The sequence below is a fragment of the Hyla sarda genome, chromosome 9 (assembly GCF_029499605.1).
Source record: "Hyla sarda isolate aHylSar1 chromosome 9, aHylSar1.hap1, whole genome shotgun sequence".
NCBI classification, from domain to species: Eukaryota; Metazoa; Chordata; class Amphibia; order Anura; family Hylidae; genus Hyla; species Hyla sarda.
Genome location: NC_079197.1, coordinates 177,372,415 through 177,398,570, shown reverse-complemented (window position 1 = coordinate 177,398,570; position 26,156 = coordinate 177,372,415). Strand labels below are relative to the sequence as shown.

Below are 26,156 nucleotides of genomic sequence, written 5' to 3'. Positions count from 1 at the left end.
AAGAAGTCTGAGAGAATGTCCTGCAATTTCTGAGGCAAATTTTAAAGCGTTTAGGATGAGGTGACCCGTAGCGTATACGCACAGGGACGGCTCTGCCTACAGGCAAAATAGGCAGCTGCCTAGAGCGCACTCTTGATGGGGGTGCCACTCTGCCCACAGCATTAAAGTAAGCCAACATCTGAGGCACCCGCCCATCCAGCAAAACCCTGTCACCCCAGTAGTAAGGAGATTACATGAGGAGGAGGTTTGTTACATTGTGTCACCCCAATAGTAAGGAGATTACATGAGGAGGAGGTTTGTTACAGTGTGTCACCCCAGTAGTAAGGAGATTACATGAGGAGGAGGTTTGTTACAGTGTGTCACCCCAGTAGTAAGGAGATTACATGAGGAGGTGGTTTGTTACAGTGTGTCACCCCAGTAGTAAGGAGATTACATGAGGAGGAGGTTTGTTACAGTGTGTCACCCCAGTAGTAAGGAGATTACACGAGGAGGAAGTTTTTTTACAGTGTGTCACCCCAGTAGAAAGGAGATTACATGAGGAGGAGGTTTGTTACAGTGTGTCACCCCAGTAGTAAGGAGATTACATGAGGAGGTTTGTTACAGTGTGTCACCCCAGTAGTAAGGAGATTACATGTGGAGGAGGTTTGTTACAGTGTGTCACCCCAGTAGTAAGGAGATTACATGAGGAGGAGGTTTGTTACAGTGTGTCACCCCAGTAGTAAGGAGATTACATGAGGAGGAGGTTTGTTACAGTGTGTCACCCCAGTAGTAAGGAGATTACATGAGGAGGAGGTTTGTTACAGTGTGTCACCCCAGTAGTAAGGAGATTACATGAGGAGGAGGTTTGTTACAGTGTGTCACCCCAGTAGTAAGGAGATTACATGAGGAGGTGGTTTGTTACAGTGTGTCACCCCAGTAGTAAGGAGATTACATGAGGAGGAGGTTTGTTACAGTGTGTAACCCCAGTAGTAAGGAGATTACATGAGGAGGTGGTTTGTTACAGTGTGTCACCCCAGTAGTAAGGAGATTACATGAGGAGGAGGTTTGTTACAGTGTGTCACCCCAGTAGTAAGGTAATTACATGAGGAGGAGGTTTGTTACAGTGTGTAACCCCAGTAGTAAGGAGACTACATGAGGAGGTTTGTTACAGTGTGTCACCCCAGTAGTAAGGAGATTACATGAGGAGGAGGTTTGTTACAGTGTGTCACCCAGTAGTAAGGAGATTACATGAGGAGGAGGTTTGTTACAGTGTGTCACCCCAGTAGTAAGGAGATTACATGTGGAGGAGGTTTGTTACAGTGTGTCATCCCAGTAGTAAGGAGATTACATGAGGAGGAGGTTTGTTACAGTGTGTCACCCCAGTAGTAAGGAGATTACATGAGGAGGAGGTTTGTTACAGTGTGTCACCCCAGTAGTAAGGAGATTACATGAGGAGGAGGTTTGTTACAGTGTGTCACCCCAGTAGTAAGGAGATTACATGAGGAGGAGGTTTGTTACAGTGTGTCAGCCCAGAAATAAGGAAACTCCAGCTCGATTAGAGACCGAATATCCTTCTTTATTCACAAAAGACAAAAATCACAGGTACATGGCAGGATGTGACGCGTTTCAGCCAGGTGCTGTCCTTACTCATACACTGATGAGACACTTCAGGAATCGAATATATGGACGTGAGAGAAGGCAAAATGTGAGACAGGTGAGAAAACCTGATCACACTAGATTAACTCCTTCACGTCCATTAACAAAAAATAATGCACAAAAAACATGAAATATAAAATACAAAAACAAATACAATTATTTTATTAATATTAAATATAAAATCATGATTATCATGTATTAGAAATCATAAAAAATCAGAAGGTAGGCAACATCTGGATGTCCGAATTCCAATATTCAAATTATTTTGTTATATTGAGTGGGACAACCAGATGTCGGCTAGAATATTCTCACTAAAAGTATATGTGATGAACTATATGTCTTTGCCGTGTCTGCAGAAAAGCTGCAGAATCCCCATATTATTGTGATGCATGTTGAACCACATAGTCGGTTCAGCATATAATGAACAGTGTGAACAAGGACTTATGCAAGTCTACAATTAAATGAAATGTGAAGAGGGATATATACTGCTAAATTATCTGCAAACATTAAGAAGATATATATCACACAAAAATGCCAGTATAACACACCATACAAGTCACACTGTAGTCCCGTATATCTTTTATTGTATTATCATAAATTAAATTAAAGTGACCCCCACAACGCTGGCAGTATTCTCCAGTGCAGCAGATGTTATATGAATAGCCAAAGTCATATGGCCGGATGAGACAAACTGTATATATCGCAGGCTCCATCCGGCTATTCTAAAGATGAAAATATAATCAATAAACAAAACAAAATGTCTATGATAAACTGAAATAAAATAAAAAGGGACATATGAAAATTACGAAAAGGAAAAAACTAAAAAGGAAAATAACCAAAAGGGAAAAAAAATAAATTTATGGACCGTGAAAAATCTGGATTCCAAAATTAGACACCAGATTCCCGAAAGGTCTTAATATGTCATTCAGCATTATTGGCTTTGGTCATTAGTTTTTTATGTCTTCTTAATGTCTGCAGATAATTTTGCAGAATATATCCCTCTGCACATTTCATTTCATTGTAGACGTAGACTTGCTTAAGTCCTTGTTCACATTGCTCATTATATGCGGAACCGACTATGTGGTTCAACATGCATCACAATAATATGTGGATTCTGCAGCTTTTCTGCAGACACGGCAAAGACATATAGTTCATCACATATATTTTTAGTGAGAATATTCTAGCGGATATCTGTTGTCCCACTCAATATAACAGAGTAATTTGAATATTGGAATTCGGACATCCAGATGTTGCCTACCTTCTGATTTTTTATGATTTCTAATACATGATAATCATGATTTTATATTTGATATTAATAAAATAATTGTATCTGTGTTATATATTTAACTCTTGTATTTTATATTTCATGTTTTTTGTGTATTATTTTTTGTTAATGGACGTGAAGGAGTTAATCTAGTGTGATCAGGTTTTCTCACCTGTCTCACATTTTGCCTTCTCTCACGTCCGTATATTCGATTCCTGAAGTGTCTAACCAGTGTATGAGTAAGGACAGCACCTGGCTGAAACGCGTCACATCCTGCCATGAACCTGTGATCCGTGTAGCTTTGTGTGAATAAAGAAGGATATTGGGTCTGTAATCCAGCTGGAGTTTCCTCTATTTCTGCTATTTCCTTAGGTGCAGTGCGCACCCTCTCCGTGCTTGTTATCGTTGGCATTGGGGTGAGCTGATTCCTTCTTTCATTGTTACAGTGTGTCACCCCAGTAGTAAAATAATTACACGAGGAAGAGGTTTGTTACAGTGTGTCACCCCAGTAGTAAGGTGGGGCATGTCAAAGGGCGGAGCCAATGGGTGGCAAAATTAGCTTTCGCCTAGGGGGGCAAAAATCCTTGCAGCAGGCCTGTATGCAGAGCGTATTTTGCTATGAGCAGACACAGGGCTTCCCCGCCGCAGTCCTGTGTGCGCAGTATGGTTTGGAGGAGGCCCGCCTCCTAACCTCACTGCGCACACAGAGCTGCGGCGGGGAAGCCCTGTGGCTGCTCATAGCAAAATACGCTGAGTATTTCCCGCTGCCTGGTGGATTTCCTGCAGTGTGAAATACGCAGTATATATGCTACGTGTGGCCCAACTCTTAAAGGAAAACTGTCAGCTTGCTCCCCCCCACACTAACCAGCGATACTGGCTGATAGTGTGGGGGACGCTGATCAGTTTGATGCCTTCTGTGCCCGGATCCGCCCAGCCGTTCGGCAGATATCTTTGTTTTTTCGTATATGCTAATTAAGTACTAACTGGCACTCTGATGTCCCCGCCGCAGCGCCACCCAGCTCATCAATATTCCTCCCCTCCCTCCGCCTCTCCCTCTTCATTACAGATCGGGGAAAGGCGGAGGGAGGGGAGGAATATTGATGAGCTGGGCGGCGAGGCGGCTGTCGCTGACATCAGAGTGCCAGTTAATCCACCTGTGCCAGTTAGCACTTAATTAGCATATACGGAAAAATGAAGATTTCGGCCGAACGGCCAGGCGGATCCGGCAGATTATGCATCAAACTGATCAGCGTCCCCCGCACTATCAGCCAGTATCGCTGGTTAGTGTGGGGGGGAGCAAGCTGACAGTTTTCCTTTAAAGGAGTACTCCGGCGAAAATGACACAAGATAGTGGATAAGTAGCTGATCGCAGGAAGTCCGACTGCTATCTCCAAATGGGACCCCGGCGCTCTCAGTGAGGAGCCAGTGTTGGCTACCAGTAGATGGCACGAGCTCTATTCATTTCTATGGCAGCGCCGATAATACCTTAGTGCTGTATTTGGGTCTTTTCGGCGCTCCCATAGAAATGAATGGAGCGCGTGCCAGCTACCGGTCAGACCCCATGCAAAAGCCGACACTAAGGGAGCGTTCAGGCAGCGTTATTGCCGTCTGTTTAACTTATAGACTTTACAAAAAAATACATACATGTTAATGGATGCTAAAAACTAACGCCGTACGGCACAATCCGTTTACCAATGACTCACATCACATGTTCCCAATTTTTTTTAATTTTTTTTTATGTACCATTATACAGTGTGATGGATTTTCCCTTGGTCATGAGGGGGTACCCGGGGGGCTTCTAACCTTTAAAGTGCTCTTCAGGACTCGGATGCGGTGAAGCTTGTCGTTCAGGACAGGGTCGTTGCTTCGCTTTACGAAGGATCTCCTGAACTCCTGCTTGGTTGAGGGTCTCTGCTCCCCGAAGGCGGACAGACTGGCTTGTTCCAGCGTCTTGTAGAGCTCCTGCAGTCCGTCCGTGCTGCACCGCGTCTCTTTCTTGTTCTCTACAGATGGGAGAAAGGCGAGGTTTTAGGAATGAGGTCACATGACATTCCATATATTGCCATAGGGACTGCAGAATGCATAGGGAAGGAGAGGATGTATCACTCCCGCCGTGGATTCAGCTTGTGGATATAAGGAGACCGATTCTGATCCAGATGCAGTGGTCTTGAAACTATGGACCTCCATCTGTTGCAAAACTACAACTCCCAGCATGCCCGGACAGCCGTTGGCTGTCCGGGCATGCTGTAAGTTGCAGTTTTGCAACAGCTGGAGGTCCATAGTTTCAACACTACTGCACTAAAGCAGTAATGATCTTACAGTGTACTTCTAAGGAGATCTGACCTTTAGGAGTATGGGAAAGCTGGGTTGTATGTAATAGCAAGCGGGGTTGTTCCAATATTGGCGCCAATTTGCACGAGTGCTTATTCTCCTGCAAATGTCCTCAAACCACTAACAGAGCAGAGGATGCAGAGGTCTCAGCACAGCCAACTAATGGTGACAACTTTCTAATAGGAGGTTCCCTACCTACCTGACTACCTAACCACTGGGGACCTTCTACCTAAAACTGGAAGGCTCCCTACCTACCTACTGGGGCTATTCCCTACTTACCTTCTGGCGTCTTCTACCTAAAAGGAAGGATTTCTGACCTAGTTACTGTGTGCTTCTACCTAATAGGGAAAGATTCCCTACCTACCTGCTGGTGACTTCTACCTAATAGTGGACCTTCCCTACCTACCTACTAGAAGCTTCTACCTAATAGTGAGATTCCCTATCTATTTATCTTCTGGGGGCTTCTATCTGGATAGGGGGGATTCCCGACCTACCTACTGGGGGCTTCTAGCTAATAGGGGGAATCTCTATGTGGTAACGGGGTGTGATGAGGGCAGATGTTGTTACTTTAGGGGAAAATGGCATTAACCCCTTGTATTCGTGATGCCAGGGTGTGGTTCATCCTCGATATCACCCGAAGGTATACCGATGGCTCCTGGGCTAGGCACGGGGGCAATAATGCCAAGTTACGGACAACAGTAGCTTTACTGAGTGACAGATGGTAAAGTCTATACAGTTCAGCCAGGGCCACGGAGGTGACCAGTGACTTCAGAGACCTTAAGGGCTTGCTGGGACTTGTAGTAGGACTGGGCAATTTAATGCAGGCCACGCTGACTTGACAGTTGCCGACAGGGACTGATTTGACTGATGTCTGACAAAGCTATGACTGTGGTTACTTGCAATTGACTGTGGCTGTAGACTGGACTTGAGGCTCCTATGACTCTGGACTCTCTAGGACTCGACTTGTCAGGAAAGAGAGAGAAGCTCCACCCTGGGCTTACATGGGGGAGACTAGCAGGGAGCCCATAGGTCACCCCTAGGATCACCTGGTCACTAGTACCTCCTGGGTAGCAATCACATGACAAGTCACATGGTAAACAGTCTTAAAGTGACAACGCTTTCTGAACACATTACATGGAATAATACATTAGAAACATATTTAAATGGGGGGGGCACTGTAGGGAGGCTGCCTGACAGGGCAGCAAGGGTACGGGGTAACACCTCCCGTACTGGGCCACCACACCATTCTCAACCTACCTACTGGAGGGCTTCCACCCAATAGGGGATAATTTCCTGCCTACCTACTAGGGGCTTCTACCTAATATGAGGAATTTCCCACTTACCTACTGGGGGCTTTTACCTAATAGGAGAGGATTTCCTACCTACCTACTGGGGGCTTCTATCTAATAGGAGGGATTACCTGCCTACCTACTGGGGGCTTCTACCTAACACAGGGAATTCCCTATCTACCTATTGGGTTTCCTCCTGCCAAATGGGGATATAATCTACCTACTGAGGGCTTCCACCTAATAGGGGTGATTCGCTACCTACCTGCTGGGGGCTTCTACCTAATAAGGGAGGATTCCCTACCTACCTGCTGGGGGTTTCTACCTAATAGGGGAGGATTCACTACCTACCTACTGGGGGTTTCTACCTAATAGTGGAGGATTCCCGACCTACCTACTGGGGGCTTCTACCTTAAAGGGGGATTCCCTACCTACCTACTGGGGGTTCCTACCTAATAGGGGATGATTGCCTACCTACCTATTGGGGGCTTCTACCTAATACAGGGAATTTCCTACCTAATGAGGGCCTATACCTAATAGGGGCGATTCCCTACCTACCTGCTGGGGGCTTCTACCAAATAGGGGAGGATTCCCTATGTACATACTGGGGGCTTCTACCTTAAAGGGGGATTCCCTACCTACTGGGGGCTTCTACCTAACAGGGGAGGATTCCCTACCTACCTACTGGGGGCTTCTACCTAATACAGGGAATTCCCTACCTACTGACGGCTTTTACCTAACGGGGGGTTTCCTTCCAAATTACTGGGGGCTTCTACCCAAAACTGCTGGGGGACATTCTTAACTATGAGTGTCAGTGAGAGCCTCATGTTCAACTATCACCTAAGTCTTTATTGTCTTTAAAGTCTATAGCCGCCTTTTTTTAAAAAGTATCAGTAATTTGTATCAGTGAGTTTTTGAAGTATCAGGACATCCCTAATAGCCGCCATATTAAAGAGTAAAGGACTTGATAGCTGACCTCAGGACTTGTATTGACTGTCGGCCATGTTGACTTGCGGCCCTGGGGCGCTCACCTTCTCTGCTGGAGCTGCTGTGCTTCCTCTTCAGCGGCTCCTCCTCCGGTTTCTCCTCTAACAGGCCGGCGTTCTTATTACGGTTTTTCCCTCTGGCGTCCCGGTTCCTGGGCAAACTTTGGCTGCGTTGTTTTTGCGTCCTGGGGTGCGCTGTGTGGCCTCTGGTAGATTCCACCAGAGGAAAGGGCCCTTCCCGCTCGTGATTGTGGCGCCGCTGAACCGGGAGCGTAGCTTGTCTTCTCCTCTCCGGAGACATTCCTGTCCTTCCTGCTACATATTCAGAATCTGTAGGGACGGTCTGGAGAAAGTGGAGTCCTGAACTGGTCAGAGGGGTCTCTATGAGATCCTGCCAGGACCGCCGATCCCGGAATGTGGGCCGACAACTGGAGGAGTGCGTGCTTCCCAGGGCGTCTGGCCTGGAGTCCTCCGCAGAAGAGTGGGAATAGGTGGATTCACTAGAAAAGTGTCGTCCGTGCTTCTGTTCTGGAAATGGACTCGAGGAATTCACCTGGAAACACAGAAGGATCAGAATCCATCCCGGAAAAAGAGACTTAAAGGGAAACTCCTCCCAAACTACTCATTACCTATGAAACCTTCATATACATCACAGCCCCGCCCCCTGTAGGACATCACTGATATAATAGTAATATGATGACATGTGATCACAGCCTTGCCCCCTGTATGACATCACTGATATAATATAATAGTAATATAATGACATGTGATGACAGCCCCACCCCGTGTATGACATCACTGCTATAATATAATAGTAATATGATGACATGTGATCAGTCCCACCCCCTGTATGACATCACTCCCATCATCCTGTGCACTCACTGAGGAGTTGCGGTGGTACGTGTCACTCGCTGTTGTCTGAGGTTCCTGTTTTAATGTCATTGAGCCATCGATGTCGTCCTGGTCACTTTCACTCCAGTAATCTGCTAACAACAGGACAAGCGTTACAGTGTATCAGATCAGTGTCACTGTCATTATGTACTGTGTATATATATATATATATATATATATATGCATAGGGCAGGCAGCACAACCTCAAAAGTGCAGCTGGAGTATATAGGGGTGCAGGCGATGACTGTGGTCCCAGTCGCAGACCGTGTCCATCGATAGATACTCCAAAGAAGTCGCAGCACGCTCAGGTAGCATATAGTGCAAAATAAATTAGCTTTATTGGCCCATGTTATGCAACGTTTCGATGGTATCTCACCATCTTTATCAAGCATGCTTGATAAAGATGGTGAGATACCATCGAAATGTCGCATAACATGGGCCAATAAAGCTCATTTATTTTGCACTATATGCTACCTGAGCGTGCTGCGACTTCTTTGGAGTATATATATATATATATATATATATATATATATATATATAGTGGGAGGGGGCCCTATCACCCCCATCATCCTGTGACTGCTTATAACTATTTATGCTTAATACTATGAGATGGACAAAGTGCCCCCACCACATTACCAGCCACACAGTGCCCCCACCACATTACCAGCCACACAGTGCCCCCACCACATTACCAGCCACACAGTGCCCCCACCACATTACCAGCCACACAGTAACCTGCAGGTTATGTTCCTGACTTTAACGTCCGGTTTCGTGACGGGCACAACAGGCAACAACGGGTCCTGACGGCTCCCATTTACTATTATGGGGGCCGTCGGGCGCCGTTGTTTTTTGAGGGGAATAGCAGGAGAGAAAGATGGCGTAAGATCCCCTATGGTCGACATTAGGTAGCATAGTTTCCCCACATTAGGTAGCATAGTTTCCCCACATTAGGTAGCATAGTTTCCCCACATTAGGTAGCATAGTTTCCCCACATTAGGTTGCATGGTTTCCCCACATTAGGTAGGTAATAGTTTCCCCACATTAGGTAGGTAGCAGTTTTCCCACATTAAGTAGCATAGTTTCCCCACATTAGGTAGCATAGTTTCCCCACATTAGGTAGCATAGTTTCCCCACATTAGGTAGCATAGTTTCCCCACATTAGGTAGCATAGTTTCCCCACATTAGGTAGCATAGTTTCCTCACATTAGGTTGTATGGTTTCCCCACAATCGGTAGAATAGTTTCCCCACATTAGGTAGGTAGCAGTTTTCCCACATTAAGTAGCATAGTTTCCCCACATTAGGTAGCATAGTTTCCCCACATTAGGTAGCATAGTTTCCCCACATTAGGTTGCATAGTTTCCCCACATTAGGTAGCATAGTTTCCTCACATTAGGTTGTATGGTTTCCCCACAATCGGTAGAATAGTTTCCCCACATTAGGTAGGTAGCAGTTTTCCCACATTAAGTAGCATAGTTTCCCCACATTAGGTTGCATGGTTTCCCCCACATTAGGTAGAATAGTTTCCCCACATTAGGTAGGTAGCAGTTTTCCCACATTAAGTAGCATAGTTTCCCCACATTAGGTTGCATGGTTTCCCCCACATTAGGTAGAATAGTTTCCCCACATTAGGTAGGTAGCAGTTTTCCCACATTAGGTAGAATAGTTTCCTCACATTAGGTCGGTAGCAGTTTTCCCACATTAGGTAGCATAGTTTCCCCACATTAGATAGCATAGATTCCCCACATTAGGTAGCAGTTTCCCCACATTAGGTAGCAGGTTCACCACATTAGGTAGCAGTATGTTAGGTTGCATGTGATACACATAGGTGGTGATATACACAGGTAATACACACAGGCAGTGATACATATAGGTGGTGATACAAACAGGCGGTGATATACACAGATGATACATGTAGATGGTGATACACACAGGCAGTGATACATATAGATGGTGATACACATAGGCAGTGATACATACAGGCAGTGATGTACACAGGTGATACATATAGATGGTGATACACACAGGCAGTGATACATACAGGCAGTGATATACACAGGTGATACATATAGATGGTGATACACACAGGCAGTGATACATATAGATGGTGATACACATAGGCAGTGATACATACAGGCAGTGATATACACAGGTGATACATATAGATGGTGATACACACAGGCAGTGATACATACAGGCAGTGATATACACAGGTGATACATATAGATGGTGATACACACAGGCAGTGATACATATAGGTGGTGATACACACAGGCAGTGATACATACAGGCAGTGATATACACAGGTGATACATATAGATGGTGATACACACAGGCAGTGATACATATAGGTGGTGATACATACAGGCGGTGATATACACAGGTGATACATATAGGTGGTGATACACACAGGCAGCGATACAGGCATGACCTGCAGGGTGAATTGTATTTAAATTGTCTAATAACTATTTTACCTTCGTTCGGCCTGATGTCCTTTTCATCCGGCGTGTACCCGATAGCAGCGAGGCCCAGACGATTCATCCACCTGCAGAGACAATGAAAGACGTTAGATTGTAAGCTCACAGGGCCAGGGATCCTTCCTGCTCATCATTAATGACTATACACATTGTTACATCACAGGAAAGATCCGGAGACACCCATTATAACTAGTAATACTGTAGATCCTCCGATATCTGCTTTGTACATCCGTAGCCACAACATAACATTCTCCACCACACTATATTTTGTATTATAGACAGGTAGGTTGTATTCTGATTCCTGTACACTAGATGGCAGCAGATCATCAGTGTATTCTGATTCCTGTACACTAGATGGCAGCAGATCATCATTGTATTCTCATTCCTGTACACTAGATGGCAGCAGATCATCATTGTATTCTCATTCCTGTACACTAGATGGCAGCAGATCATCATTGTATTCTGATTCCTGTACACTAGATGGCAGCAGATCATCATTGTATTCTGATTCCTGTACACTAGATGGCAGCAGATCATCATGGTATTCTGATTCCTGTACACTAGATGGCAGCAGATCATCAGTGTATTCTGATTCCTGTACACTAGATGGCAGCAGATCATCATTGTATTCTGATTCCTGTACACTAGATGGCAGCAGATCATCAGTGTATTCTGATTCCTGTACACTAGATGGCAGCAGATCATCATTGTATTCTGATTCCTGTACACTAGATGGCAGCAGATCATCATTGTATTCTCATTCCTGTACACTAGATGGCAGCAGATCATCATTGTATTCTCATTCCTGTACACTAGATGGCAGCAGATCATCATTGTATTCTGATTCCTGTACACTAGATGGCAGCAGATCATCATGGTATTCTGATTCCTGTACACTAGATGGCAGCAGATCATCATTGTATTCTGATTCCTGTACACTAGATGGCAGCAGATCATCAGTGTATTCTGATTCCTGTACACTAGATGGCAGCAGATCATCAGTGTATTCTGATTCCTGTACACTAGATGGCAGCAGATCATCATTGTATTCTGATTCCTGTACACTAGATGGCAGCAGATCATCATGTTCTGTACATTCATCCATAATAACCCCTTATATTACTGGCATTACAGTTTAGGTAAATAAACTCACTTTTTGGACAAGTTCTTCACTGGTTTCACAATCTCCGTTTGCTGTCAATGCATAGAAACCATCATTATTTATTTCCACAGTACCATAAGCCGTGAGCTGATGCAGATGATCCAATAGACCAGTTTTTTCCCAACCAGTGCAAAACTACAACTCTCAGCATGCCCAGACAGCCTTTGGCTGTCCGTGCATGCTGGGAGTTGTAGTTTTGCAACAGCTGGAGGCACCCTGGTTGAGATACACTGCAACAGACAATAAGGAAGAGACCATGGTTTTTCATTGCTGTTATATCCACGTCGAGCTGCAGTACCAGGCACTGCCACAATCGTGCATATGGCGCTAAACTCATGCATTTCTATTCTTCGCCATTTTCAGGGTCTCTGCTTGCTGGCAGTGAATGGTCACGTCAATGTAAAAAATTTGAGGCTGAAAACCCATCCTGACCTACTAAATAAGACCAGACAGGCCCTATCACTTCGTAGTCATGGGTCCAGGTCCATTTGTCCTTAGATATGGCGGTTATATTTTAGGCGGCTCGCCTCTTGCTGGCGAGCATTAATGGCCGCCGCTCTCTTCTGGCTCAGGTTTCCCCGGAACGATGTCAGATATTAATGTGGAGTTCCTGGTGTACGGGAGTCTGCGGCCTCAGCTGCGCACCCCCCCCCCCCCCCCCCTCCCCCGGCTCCACACAATAGGCGCAGCCATAAATACGGAGCCGCAGCCGCACATTGCGCCAACAAAAGCAAATGATTAAAATGACAGAACACAAAAGCCGCATTGTCTCCACCACAATGGCGACCACCCCCCCCCCCCCCCCGGCCCATCTGCCCCATTCTTCACAGGAGGATTTATCAGCTCCTCTAATCACCAGTGACTTCGTATTCCGCTCACATCCCGGCGCTGTGCGTTCCGCCACTTTATTTCTGGTTCTGCTGAGTACTATAAACTAAGCTCCCCCCGATACTACACTAGAGCTGACCCCAATCATCACATCCTGACTGGTGGTCACGGGGCAGCGCTGCACCCGCCTGGTTGGGTCTTTAGAAACTTTATTGCAACTATGTAATAGACTGATTAGCATTATTAGTATTTTATGGCACTATATGGCTGAATTTTCTCGGCTGTATATGTCTACATTATCTTGGAATCATAATTTATAATAAGGCCATTATGTTGCAATATTATGCTGGCACCATATGGCAGTATTATGTGGGCTGCATGCAACTGTATTGTCTTGGCACCATATGGCAGTATTATGTGGGCTGCATGCAACTGTATTGTCTTGGCACCATATGGCAGTATTATGTGGGCTGCATATTAGTATTAGGTGTCCTGTATATGACAGTATTCTGTTTCTACTATATGTCTGTATTAGGTGTCCTGTATATGACAGTATTCTGTTTCTACTATATGTCTGTATTAGGTGTCCTGTATATGACAGTATTCTGTTTCTACTATATGTCTGTATTAGGTGTCTTGTATATGACAGTATTCTGTTTCTACTATATGTCTGTATTAGGTGGACTGTATTTGCCTGCGTTATTTTGCACTATCGACAGTATTACATGGGCTGTATATAACAAGATGTGAGGACAAGATATGAGGACGGGATGAGGACAAGATATGAGGTCGGGATGTGAGGACAAGATATGAGGTAATAAATGCATGTATTAGGTAGACTGTAGACAACAGTATTATCTTGACACTATATAGTGTGGACTGTATATGACAGTATTATCTTGGCACTGTAATGGGTACTGAGTACCTGGCGTTGCCTAGTCTTCTTATTTAAACCTTGTGGGAGAAGGAAAGCAACAATTATGCTTTCAAGCTTATATCCTGTCCTCATATCCCGACCTCATATCCCGTCCTCGTATCCAGACCTCATATCCCGTCCTCATATCCCGTCCTCGTATCCAGACCTCATATCCCGTCCTCATATCCCGTCCTCGTATCCAGACCTCATATCCCGTCCTCATATCCCGACCTCATATCCCGTCCTCGTATCCAGACCTCATATCCCGTCCTCATATCCCGTCCTCGTATCCAGACCTCATATCTCGACCTCATATCCCGTCCTCGTATCCGGACCTCATATCCCGACCTAGTATCCTGACCTGGTATCCCTTCCTCGTATCTTGTCCTCATCCCGACCTCGTATCTTGTCCTCATCCCGACCTCGTATCTTGTCCTCATCCCGACCTCGTATCTTGTCCTCACATCCCGACCGCATATCTTGTCCTCACATCCCGACCTCCTATCTTGTCCTCACATCTTGCCCTCAGATTCCAACCTCATATCTTGTCCTCAGATCCTGACCTTATACCCCGCCCTCATATCTTCACCTCAGATCCCGACCTCCTATCTCATCCTCAGATCCCAACCTCCTCATATCCCGACTTCATACCCAGTATTCAGATCCCGACCTCCTCAGATCCCGACATCATATCCCCTCCTCAGATCCTGTCCTAACTCCCCCGGAGATGCGAAGCTTGTAGAGTGAGGTTGGGCTGAGCTGTGATGAGGAGATTGTGGCTGAAGGATTATGATGTAGGTATTGGGCGAAAATGTTTTTTTTTTTTTTTTTTTTTGTCCTTTTAGCTGGAACAAGAAGAGAACTAGAAATCCCCCCCCCCCCCCCTCCTCCATGCTTTTTGGGTTCCCCTCTTGAAGTTAAGCTTTATTGGTGCCCGGATTTGCAGCCAATATCTCGGCCCCTTTCAGAAACATCACATCTGGGATCTTCACGTCTTGATTTATTTCTTCATTCATTCATTCATTTATTTATTTATTTTGCTATTTAATCAGTTCCCGGAGACATTTACATAACGGCATAATTAATTCAGCAGCGACATATAAATCTGCTCGACATTTATTGACGTTATTTTATGCAGGGAAATTTTATGATCTGAGAAATTATGTAAACAGAATAAATGGAGCCGGACAGAAGGAACACTGGTTCCAGTGGGGAGGCCCAGAATATGGCGCCACGGAAATAATCTGCACTGTATAGTGACTATAAACTCCAACCCTATATATATATATATAAAAGGTAAGACAAATAGAATGCGGACACTGATAGTATGAGCAATGTGGTTCCATGTTATGTCCCTGTGAACATACTGCAGAATAGTGAGTACAGCTCTGGAGTATAATACAGGATATAACTCAGGATCAGTACAGGATAAGTAATGTAATGTATGTACACAGTGACCTCACCAGCAGAATAGTGAGTACAGCTCTGGAGTATAATACAGGATATAACTCAGGATCAGTACAGGATAAGTAATGTAATGTATGTACACAGTGACCTCACCAGCAGAATAGTGAGTACAGCTCTGGAGTATAATACAGGATATAACTCAGGATCAGTACAGGATAAGTAATGTAATGTATGTACACAGTGACCTCACCAGCAGAATAGTGAGTACAGCTCTGGAGAGAAGTTGGGTGTGTCTGAGCTCCTGTGACTTCCAGAGACTTCCAGTGAAGCAGCGTTTTCATCCGCCCCTACCCAGGTGTGTGGCAGGCGCCTGGGTAGGTTTTTCCTGCTATGGACCCCAGAATTCCATCATCCACTCCCCGTTTATGGCCGGCTGGGAGTGTGAGGGAGCATGCGACGGCCAGTAGCCAGGATGGGGTGAGGCGTTCAGCCAGGACCCACAACATCCCCCCCCCTCCCCCATCCCCTGCTGGAAGCTGCAAAGCTTCCAGCAAAAGTGTCTCCAGGCAAAGGAGTGCAGGAAAGGCTACAGTATCTGGTTCCTCTGAACCCCAGCAATGGGGAGTAAAGGGGCCCAGAGAATCCCTGGCTACCTTCGGATCCAGAATCCAGGCTAAGATGGCAGAATATGAGCAACTCGGCAAACAGCTCAGAGGCCTGAGGGAAGAGCTGAAGCTTGTGTCTTACCAGGCAGATACAGCAGCCAAGACCAAGAGAGCAGCATTCACTGCAAAGGTGAGATCGTTAAAGAAAGAGGTGGAGGATCTGGTGCAGCTGAGGTCGGACATTGTGGCTGGAGCTGGATTCCTCAGTGAGAAGCTGATCAATAAGGAAAGGTTCTCCAACATGCGTGCCTCCAGAGGTTCAGAAAAACTGCATGATGACTGCCAGAGCGAGGAGGAGGAGATGGAGGAAGGTGATGGAGGTGAGGAGGGCAATGTGAGTGGGGGGGATATGGACATGGGTTCTGTTGGTGCCACCAATGTTGCCCCTAACCCCCCACTTACCCTGAGTGAGGACTACATAATGGCAGCTCAGGTGGCCTTACCTCCCTCCAGCGAGGATGAGGACGGGGATGGCAGTGACTGTGGTGAAGGCAGCGGCTTGGCGGATGGGGGTCTCCTGCGGGCGATTGTAATGCAGGAGTCCCCCACCCGTCTGGAAAATTTTTCTTTTGGAGAAGATCTGGGCCCAGAGGAGAAGAGGAGGAATAAAAAAAAGGGCAAGAAGAGGAAAAAAACTGAAGGGCAGATAAAGTTTGTGTTTTCTCCCCTCCAGCAGTCTGGGCTGGCTGAGAAGTCAGTTCAGGGTGCTGGGTCCCCCAATCTGCCAGACCCCGTTTCTGTAGTGGAACGGGGCCAGCATGGGGGATGTTTTTTGAGTTGTAGATTAATTTATCTTTATGCCTTTGTAAAGTTATGGATCTGTGATGCATGTGTGTGGCATAGTATTATTATTATTATTATTATTAGTGTTATTATAAAAAAAAAAAAAATTGTTTACAAAAAAAAATACAAAAATAAAAAATAAAACATAAAAAAAAGGGGTGGTGGTGTGTAGTGGGAGTGCTTGTTGTGTTTTCTGTGTGTTTTGTAGTGTGTGTTTTTCCCAAGTCTGGGTGTTTTTGAGTTACAGCTAAATAGTGCTATTTTTATGTTTCTTTTTTGGTTATGTAAGTTGAGTATGCATGTGAGTGTGTTGTTAGATATTTGGTTATGTAAGGTGGGTTTTTCTTTTTGTTAGGAAAACTGGGCTGGCCGGTTAGGCAGGATTTATGTTCTTTTATTTTAAATGTAAAGTTTTGGTTTATGTTATTTCATGTTGCTGTTTTCAGTTATGGCCAAGTTGTGCTGGTTTTGTGTTTTTGTTATGATTTATATTTTTCTAATAAAAGATCTACAGGATATAACTCAGGATCAGTACAGGATAAGTAATGTATGTACACAGTGACCTCACCAGCAGAATAGTGAGTACAGCTCTGGAGTATAATAAAGGATATAACTCAGGATCAGTACAGGATAAGTAATGTAATGTATGTATACAGTGACCTCACCAGCAGAATAGTGAGTACAGCTCTGGGGTATAATACAGGATATAACTCAGGATCAGGATCAGTACAGGATAAGTAATGTAATGTATGTACACAGTGACCTCACCAGCAGAATAGTGAGTACAGCTCTGGAGTATAATACAGGATATAACTCAGGATCAGTACAGGATAAGTAATGTAATGTATGTACACAGTGACCTCACCAGCAGAATAGTGAGTACAGCTCTGGAGTATAATACAGGATATAACTCAGGATCAGTACAGGATAAGTAATGTAATGTATGTACACAGTGACCTCACCAGCAGAATAGTGAGTACAGCTCTGGAGTATAATACAGGATATAACTCAGGATCAGTACAGGATAAGTAATGTAATGTATGTACACAGTGACCTCACCAGCAGAATAGTGAGTACAGCTCTGGAGTATAATACAGGATATAACTCAGGATCAGTACAGGATAAGTAATGTAATGTATGTACACAGTGACCTCACCAGCAGAATAGTGAGTACAGCTCTGGAGTATAATACAGGATATAACTCAGGATCAGTACAGGATAAGTAATCAGATGAATTTACAGTTACTGATCATTATGGTGACTATATCGGGTAGTTTTTGAGATATACACTACAGCTCCCACAATGCAGAACAGCAGGATACAGACATAGTCAGGGGGAAGACGTAAGATAGAGACATGGGGCTGCAGCTCTCTATGACCTATTGTAAGTACCGTATAGATATTGTTACGCCGAGCGCTCCGGGTCCCCGCTCCTCCCCGGAGCGCTCACAGCGTTCTCTCATTCGCAGCGCCCCGGTCAGACCTGCTGACCGGGTGTGCTGTGATATTACTCCCAGCCGGGATGCGATTCGCGATGCGGGACGCACCCGGTCGCGATGCGCATCTCGGCTCCCGTACCTGACCCGTTCCCCGTCTGTGTTGTCCCGGCGCGCGCGGCCCCGCTCCTTAGGGCGCGCGCGCGCCGGGTCTCTGCCATTTAAAGGCCCGCTGCGCCACTGATTGGCGCAGCAGGCCTAATCAGTATTCTCACCTGTGCACTCCCTACTTATACCTCACTTCCCCTGCACTCCCTCGCCGGATCTTGTTGCCATCGTGCCAGTGAAAGCGTTTCCCTATGTGTTCCTAGCCTGTGTTCCAGACCTCCTGCCGTTGCCCCTGACTACGAACCTTGCTGCCTGCCCCGACCTTCTGCTATGTCCGACCTTGCTCTTGTCTACTCCCTTGTACCGCGCCTATCTTCAGCAGTCAGAGAGGTTGAGCCGTTGCTGGTGGATACGACCTGGTTGCTACCGCCGCAGCAAGACCATCCCGCTTTGCGGCGGGCTCTGGTGAATACCAGTAATGACTTAGAACCGGTCCACCAGCACGGTCCACGCCAATCCCTCTCTGGCACAGAGGATCCACCTCCAGCCAGCCGAATCGTGACAGATATACAGTATATAGTATATATAGTATATAAGCTCAGGTCCTGCACATTTACACCGTGTTCTCATTAATACATTTAGGACATACATGAATGAAGCAGAATGAGGAGGAATGTGGAGCAGGATCTGTGTCTCACCTGTTCATCTCCTCCAGACAGTCTGTAGCGAAGAAGAAACTCTTGATTTTTGGATGACAAGCTTTGAAGGCGCTGGAACAAGAAACACAAGATATTCCCTGTCATCTCCTCTTCAAAGTAAGTGACTGATGTGAAATACAGAACATATGGCCGGGATCCAGCGCCTCCTATATACTGCCCAGGCCTTAATGCGCCATATAATGCACTATATACAAGGCTGGTTCTGCAAAACAGGCAGCTGCCTAGAGCGCACTCTTGATGGGGGCGCCACTCTGCCCACTGCAAGAAAGTTAGTAGCCAGCATCCAAAGCCCCCGCCGCTCATCTGATGCACCCGCCCAGCCAGCCTATACCATATGGAGCGCAGTGCCACCTCTGAGGAGACAGGCAGGTCCTGACATTGCGCCTCCATACATCTGCCTCCTCATGAGGAGGAGGTTTGCTACAGTGTGTCACCCCAGTAGTAAGGTGGGCTGTATCAAAGGGCGGAGCCAATGGGCAAGGTCAAGGGGCGGCAAAATTAGCTTTCGCCTAGGGTGGCAAAAATCCTTGCACCAGCCCTGACTACTGGGCTATATACTGTATATACAGGTCTGGCAAGGACACAAACCTGGGATATGTTATTAGCGACAAAGTTTACACTGCCCGGGATCTATTACCTGCACCATTATATAAAACAAACCTCAAATTATTCTCCCTATGGGATGAGAACATTACACCCCTTAAATACTCTGCGCTGCTGGAGACCCTGCTCCTCCACTATGTAACCGCAGTCTGTGACCTTATACACGTTCAACACACTTCAGACTATATTACTGCCATAGAGAGATAGATAGATATGAGATAGATAGATAGATAGATAGATAGATAGATATGAGATAGATAGATAGATAGATATGAGATAGATAGATAGATATGAGATAGATAGATATGAGATAGATATGAGATAGATAGATAGATAGATATGAGATAGATAGATATGAGATAGATAGATAGATAGATAGATATGAGAAAGATAGATAGATATGAGATAGATAGATAGATAGATATGAGATAGATAGATATGAGATAGATAGATAGATAGATATGAGAGATAGATATGAGATAGATAGATATGAGATAGATAGATAGATATAATGATAGATATGAGATGATAGATATGAGATAGATAGATAGATAGATATGAGATACATATGAGAGATAGATAGATATGAGATGATAGATATGAGATAGAAAGATATGAGATAGATAGATATGAGATAGATAGATATGAGATAGATAGATATGAGAGATAGATAGATAGATATGAGATAGATAGATATGAGAGATAGATAGATATGAGAGATAGATAGATAGATAGATAGATATGAGAGATAGATAGATAGATAGATAGATATGAGATAGATAGATAGATATGAGATAGATAGATAGATATGAGATAGAGAGATAGATAGATATGAGATAGAGAGATAGATATGAGATAGATAGATAGAAAGATATGAGAGATAGATAGATATGAGATAGATAGATATGAGATAGATAGATATGAGAGATAGATAGATATGAGATAGATAGATATGAGATAGATCGATAGATATGAGATAGATAGATAGATATGAGAGATAGATAGATATGAGATAGATAGATAGATATGAGATAGATAGATAGATATGAGATAGATAGATAGATATGAGATAGATAGATAGATATGAGATAGATAGATAGATATGAGATAGATAGATAGATATGAGATAGATATGAGATAGATATGAGAGAGATAGATATGAGAGAGATGAGATAGATAGATATGAGATAGATAGAGATGAGATAGATAGATATGAGATAGATAGATAGATAGAAAGATATGAGATAGATAGATAGATATGAGATAGATAGATAGATATGAGATAGATAGATAGATATGAGATAGATAGATAGATATGAGATAGATAGATAGATAGATATGAGATAGATAGATAGATAGATATGAGATAGATAGATAGATATGAGATAGATATGAGAGAGAGAGATAGATAGAGATGAGATAGATAGATATGAGATAGATAGAGATGAGATAGATAGATATGAGATAGATAGATAGATATGAGATAGATAGAAAGATATGAGATAGATAGATAGATATGAGATAGATAGATAGATATGAGATAGATAGATAGATAGATATGAGATAGATAGATAGATATGAGATAGATAGATAGATAGATAGATATATATGAGATAGATAGATAGATAGATATGAGATAGATAGATAGATAGATAGATAGATAGATATGAGATTGATAGATAGATATGAGATAGATAGATATGAGATAGATATGAGATGATAGATATGAGATAGATAGATAGATAGATATGAGATAGATAGATAGATATGAGATAGATAGATAGATATGAGATAGATAGATAGATATGAGATAGATAGATATGAGATAGATAGATATATGTGGACATTCTTCTCCCTGTATTGTGGGGACATCGCTCAGTACTCACTGTTTCCTTCTACATTCGATGGCTCGGTCTATCCTGAATTCCGGTAAACTGATGAAACCTTCCGCCTTCTCATCCTGCGAGAAACAGAGAAACAATGGGGGAGATTTATCAAAACCTGCATACAGGAAGAATTGACCAGTTGCCCATAGCAACCAATCAGATCGCTTCTTTCATATTTCACAGACCTTTTCAAAAATTAAAGAAGCGATCTGATTGGTTGCTATGGGCAATTGCACCGCTCTTCCTCTACAGTTTTGATAGATCTCCCCAATGTATCTGACAAGGCCCCGATCCCTCCCGGAGGTGTGAGCGCTCAGTGTCAGGCGGCTGCAGCTACTTACGTTCTGGTTGGTGTACCAGTACAGGGACGAGTCCTTCAGAATGAACCAGTACTTTTTCCACTTCTGCGTGAAGTAACCTTTGGCGTCTTTCTTCTTCCATAACCAGCCCTCGCAGTCACCGTGTCCCAGGTCCTTGCAGGAGATTCGCCGTCTGCTCCCACTTGTGAGTGACCCTCCTGAGATCAAGGGGAAAATCCAACTTTATTCAATGGTTAAATGTTTACTCCTCATCTATTCTTACCCATCAGATCCAACAAAAATATATCACCCGGTACCTAATCCTGACCATGTACATCTCATTTTTATGTGTCTAGCGCCTTTATTTATTTTTTATTACACTTTTAATTTAGCTCACTAGTCTGAACTTCAATTAAAGGGAGGGGGCGTGGCCTCATGGTGCAGGTCTCCGCCCCCTCCCTCAGTATACTGTCTGCTCACATCTCCCCTAGCTTTAGCAAAACTACAACTCCCAGCATGTCCTCACTGACAGTAGCGGGACACAAGATGACAGTGGGAGGATTTTTCCTCCAGCTCTGAGCCCTGCGCTCACAGCTGTCAATCAAGGAAGTGTGTCCATGACATAGGTGATTACTCCTGGACACAGCAGGACTAGTATGTGTCTAAGCAGGCAGGGGGGGGCAGTTGTTTGACTGGATTTTTCAGCATGAAATACAGAAAATTTTCTAATGAAAGCAATTGCAAAACCTATTGGTTATACATGCTTTACAACATATCTAAGGTTTTTGTATCTGACAGCGCCCATTTAATGGGGTATTTCAACTGGCTTCAGAGAATTAAACAGATTTGTAAATTACTTCTATAAAAAAATCTTAATTTTACCAGTACTTATCAGCTGCTGTTGAGTTGTTCTTTTCTGTCTGACCACAGTGCTCTCTGCTGACACCTCTGTCCTTGTCAGGAACTGTCCAGAGTAGGAGCAAATCCCCATAGCAAACCCCTCCTGCTCTGGACAGTTCCTGACATGGACAGAGGTGTCAGCAGAGAGCACTGTGGTCAGACAGAAAAGAACAACTCAACTTCAGCAGCTGATAAGTACTGGTAGGATTATGATTTTTTAATAGACGTAATTTAAAAATCTGTTTGACTTTCTGGAGCCAGTTGATATGAAAAAGAAATTGTTTTTCACCAGAGTACCCCTTTAAAGAATATGAGTAGAAGCATCTTATATGCCCCCCCCCCCCAACTATAGTCTACTATTGGGGCTGTATATACTGGGCTCTGGGGTATCAGGCTATATTATTGGGGCTGTATATACTGGGCTCTGGGGTATCAGTCTATATTATTGGGGCTGTATATACTGGGCTTTGGGGTATCAGTCTATATTATTGGGGCTGTATATACTGGGCTCTGAGGTATCAGTTTATATTATTGGGGCTGTATATACTGGGCTCTGGGGTATCAGTCTATATTATTGGGGCTGTATATACTGGGCTCTGGGGTATCAGGCTATATTATTGGGGCTGTATATACTGGGCTCTGGGGTATCAGGGTATATTATTGGGGCTGTATATACCGGGCTCTGGGGTATCAGTCTATATTATTGGGGCTGTATATACTGGGCTCTGGGGTATCAGTCTATATTATTGGGGCTGTATATACCGGGCTCTGGGGTATCAGTCTATATTATTGGGGCTGTATATACTGGGCTCTGGGGTATCAGTCTATATTATTGGGGCTGTATATACTGGGCTCTGGGGTATCAGTCTATATTATTGGGGCTGTATATACTGGGCTCTGGGGTATCAGGCTATATTATTGGGGCTGTATATACTGGGCTCTGGGGTATCAGTCTACATTATTGGGGCTGTATATACTGGGCTCTAGGGTATCAGTCTATATTATTGGGGCTGTATATACTGGGCTCTGGGATATCAGGCTATATTATTGGGGCTGTATATACTGGGCTCTGGGGTATCAGTCTATATTATTGGGGCTGTATATACTGGGCTCTGGGGTATCAATCTATATTATTGGGGCTGTATATACTGGGCTCTGGGGTATCAGTCTATATTATTGGGGCTGTATATACTGGGCTCTGGGGTATCAGTCTATATTATTGGGGCTGTATATACTGGGCTCTGGGGTATCAGTCTATATTATTGGGGCTGTATATACTGGGCTCTGGGGTATCAGTGTATATTATTGGGGCTGTATATACTGGGCTCTCGGGTATCAGTCTATATTATTGGGGCTGTATATACTGGGCTCTGGGGTATCAGGCTATATTATTGGGGCTGTATATACTGGGCTCTGGGGTATCAGTCTATATTATTGGGGCTGTATATACTGGGCTCTGAGGTATCAGTCTATATTATTGGGGCTGTATATACTGGGCTCTGGGGTATCAGTCTATATTATTGGGGCTGTATATACTGGGCTCTGAGGTATCAGTCTATATTATTGGGGCTGTATATACTGGGCTCTGGGGTATCAGTCTATATTATTGGGGCTGTATATACTGGGCTCTGGGGTATCAGGCTATATTATTGGGGCTGTATATACTGGGCTCTGGGGTATCAGGCTATATTATTGGGGCTGTATATACTGGGCTCTGGGGTATCAGTCTATATTATTGGGGCTGTATATACTGGGCTCTGGGGTATCAGTCTATATTATTGGGGCTGTATATACTGGGCTCTGGGGTATCAGTCTATATTATTGGGGCTGTATATACTGGGCTCTGGGGTATCAGTCTATATTATTGGGGCTGTATATACTGGGCTCTGGGGTATCAGTCTATATTATTGGGGCTGTATATACTGGGCTCTGGGGTATCAGTCTATATTATTGGGGCTGTATATACTGGGCTCTGGGGTATCAGTCTATATTATTGGGGCTGTATATACTGGGCTCTGGGGTATCAGTCTATATTATTGGGGCTGTATATACTGGGCTCTGGGGTATCAGTCCATATTATTGGGGCTGTATATACTGGGTTCTGGGGTATCAGTCTATATTATTGGGGCTGTATATACTGGGCTCTGGGGTATCAGGCTATATTATTGGGGCTGTATATACTGGGCTCTGGGGTATCAGTCTATATTATTGGGGCTGTATATACCGGGCTCTGGGGTATCAGTCTATATTATTGGGGCTGTATATACTGGACTCTGGGGTATCAGTGTATATTATTGGGGCTGTATATACTGGGCTCTGGGGTATCAGTCTATATTATTGGGGCTGTATATACTGAGCTCTGGGGTATCAGTCTATATTATTGGGGCTGTATATACTGGGCTCTGGGGTATCAGGCTATATTATTGGGGCTGTATATACTGGGCTCTGGGGTATCAGTCTATATTATTGGGGCTGTATATACTGGGCTCTGGGGTATCAGTCTATATTATTGGGGCTGTATATACTGGGCTCTGGGGTATCAGTCTATATTATTGGGGCTGTATATACTGGGCTCTGGGGTATCAGTCTATATTATTGGGGCTGTATATACTGGGCTCTGGGGTATCAGTCTATATTATTGGGGCTGTATATATACTGGGCTCTGGGGTATCAGTCTATATTATTGGGGCTGTATATACTGGGCTCTGGGGTATGAGTCTATATTATTGGGGCTGTATATACTGGGCTCTGGGGTATCAGTCTATATTATTGGGGCTGTATATACTGGGCTCTGGGGTATCAGTCTATATTATTGGGGCTTTATATACTGGGCTCTGGGGTATCAGTCTATATTATTGGGGCTGTATATACTGGGCTCTGGGGTATCAGTGTATATTATTGGGGCTGTATATACTGGGCTCTGGGGTATCAGGCTATATTATTGGGGCTGTATATACTGGGCTCTGGGGTATCAGTCTATATTATTGGGGCTGTATATACTGGGCTCTGGGGTATCAGTCTATATTATTGGGGCTGTATATACTGGGCTCTGGGGTATCAGTCTATATTATTGGGGCTGTATATACTGGGCTCTGGGGTATCAGTCTATATTATTGGGGCTGTATATACTGGGCTCTGGGGTATCAGTCTATATTATTGGGGCTGTATATACTGGGCTCTGGGGTATCAGTGTATATTATTGGGGCTGTATATACTGGGCTCTGGGGTATCAGTCCATATTATTGGGGCTGTATATACTGGGTTCTGGGGTATCAGTCTATATTATTGGGGCTGTATATACTGGGCTCTGGGGTATCAGGCTATATTATTGGGGCTGTATATACTGGGCTCTGGGGTATCAGTCTATATTATTGGGGCTGTATATACTGGGCTCTGGGGTATCAGTCTATATTATTGGGGCTGTATATACTGGGCTCTGGGGTATCAGTCTATATTATTGGGGCTGTATATACTGGGCTCTGGGGTATCAGTCTATATTATTAGGGCTGTATATACTGGGCTCTGGGGTATCAGTCTATATTATTGGGGCTGTATATACTGGGCTCTGGGGTATCA

The 26,156-nt window shown here is 44.3% G+C and overlaps 2 protein-coding genes across 8 annotated transcripts in view; one reads left to right on the top strand and one right to left on the bottom strand.

The window, feature by feature from the left end:
• LOC130291147 (connector enhancer of kinase suppressor of ras 2-like) overlaps positions 1-26,156 on the bottom strand; it is a 563,764-nt gene that overhangs the window by 4,018 nt on the left and 533,590 nt on the right. For both annotated transcript variants that reach the window (XM_056539606.1, XM_056539607.1), the window contains exons 17-23: positions 21,723-21,898; positions 21,382-21,455; positions 18,872-18,943; positions 10,866-10,936; positions 8,385-8,485; positions 7,548-8,055; positions 4,703-4,902 (exon numbers count right to left, since the gene is read on the bottom strand). In XM_056539606.1, the coding sequence (XP_056395581.1) occupies positions 4,703-4,902; positions 7,548-8,055; positions 8,385-8,485; positions 10,866-10,936; positions 18,872-18,943; positions 21,382-21,455; positions 21,723-21,898 (1,202 nt within the window). The remainder of the gene's footprint in view (positions 1-4,702; positions 4,903-7,547; positions 8,056-8,384; positions 8,486-10,865; positions 10,937-18,871; positions 18,944-21,381; positions 21,456-21,722; positions 21,899-26,156) is intronic.
• The window catches only part of LOC130291148 (uncharacterized), a 96,193-nt gene that overhangs the window by 13,519 nt on the left and 56,518 nt on the right, over positions 1-26,156 (top strand). For 2 of the 6 annotated variants that reach the window (XM_056539612.1, XM_056539611.1), the window contains exon 2: positions 18,816-18,988. The exons of 2 other annotated variants lie outside the window; for them this stretch is intronic. The gene's annotated coding sequence lies outside the window, so the exon portion shown is untranslated. Of the gene's footprint in view, positions 1-13,537; positions 13,673-14,912; positions 15,055-18,815; positions 18,989-26,156 lie in introns of those variants that run through there. 2 more of the 6 variants (XM_056539608.1, XM_056539609.1) reach the window with 2 other exon arrangements.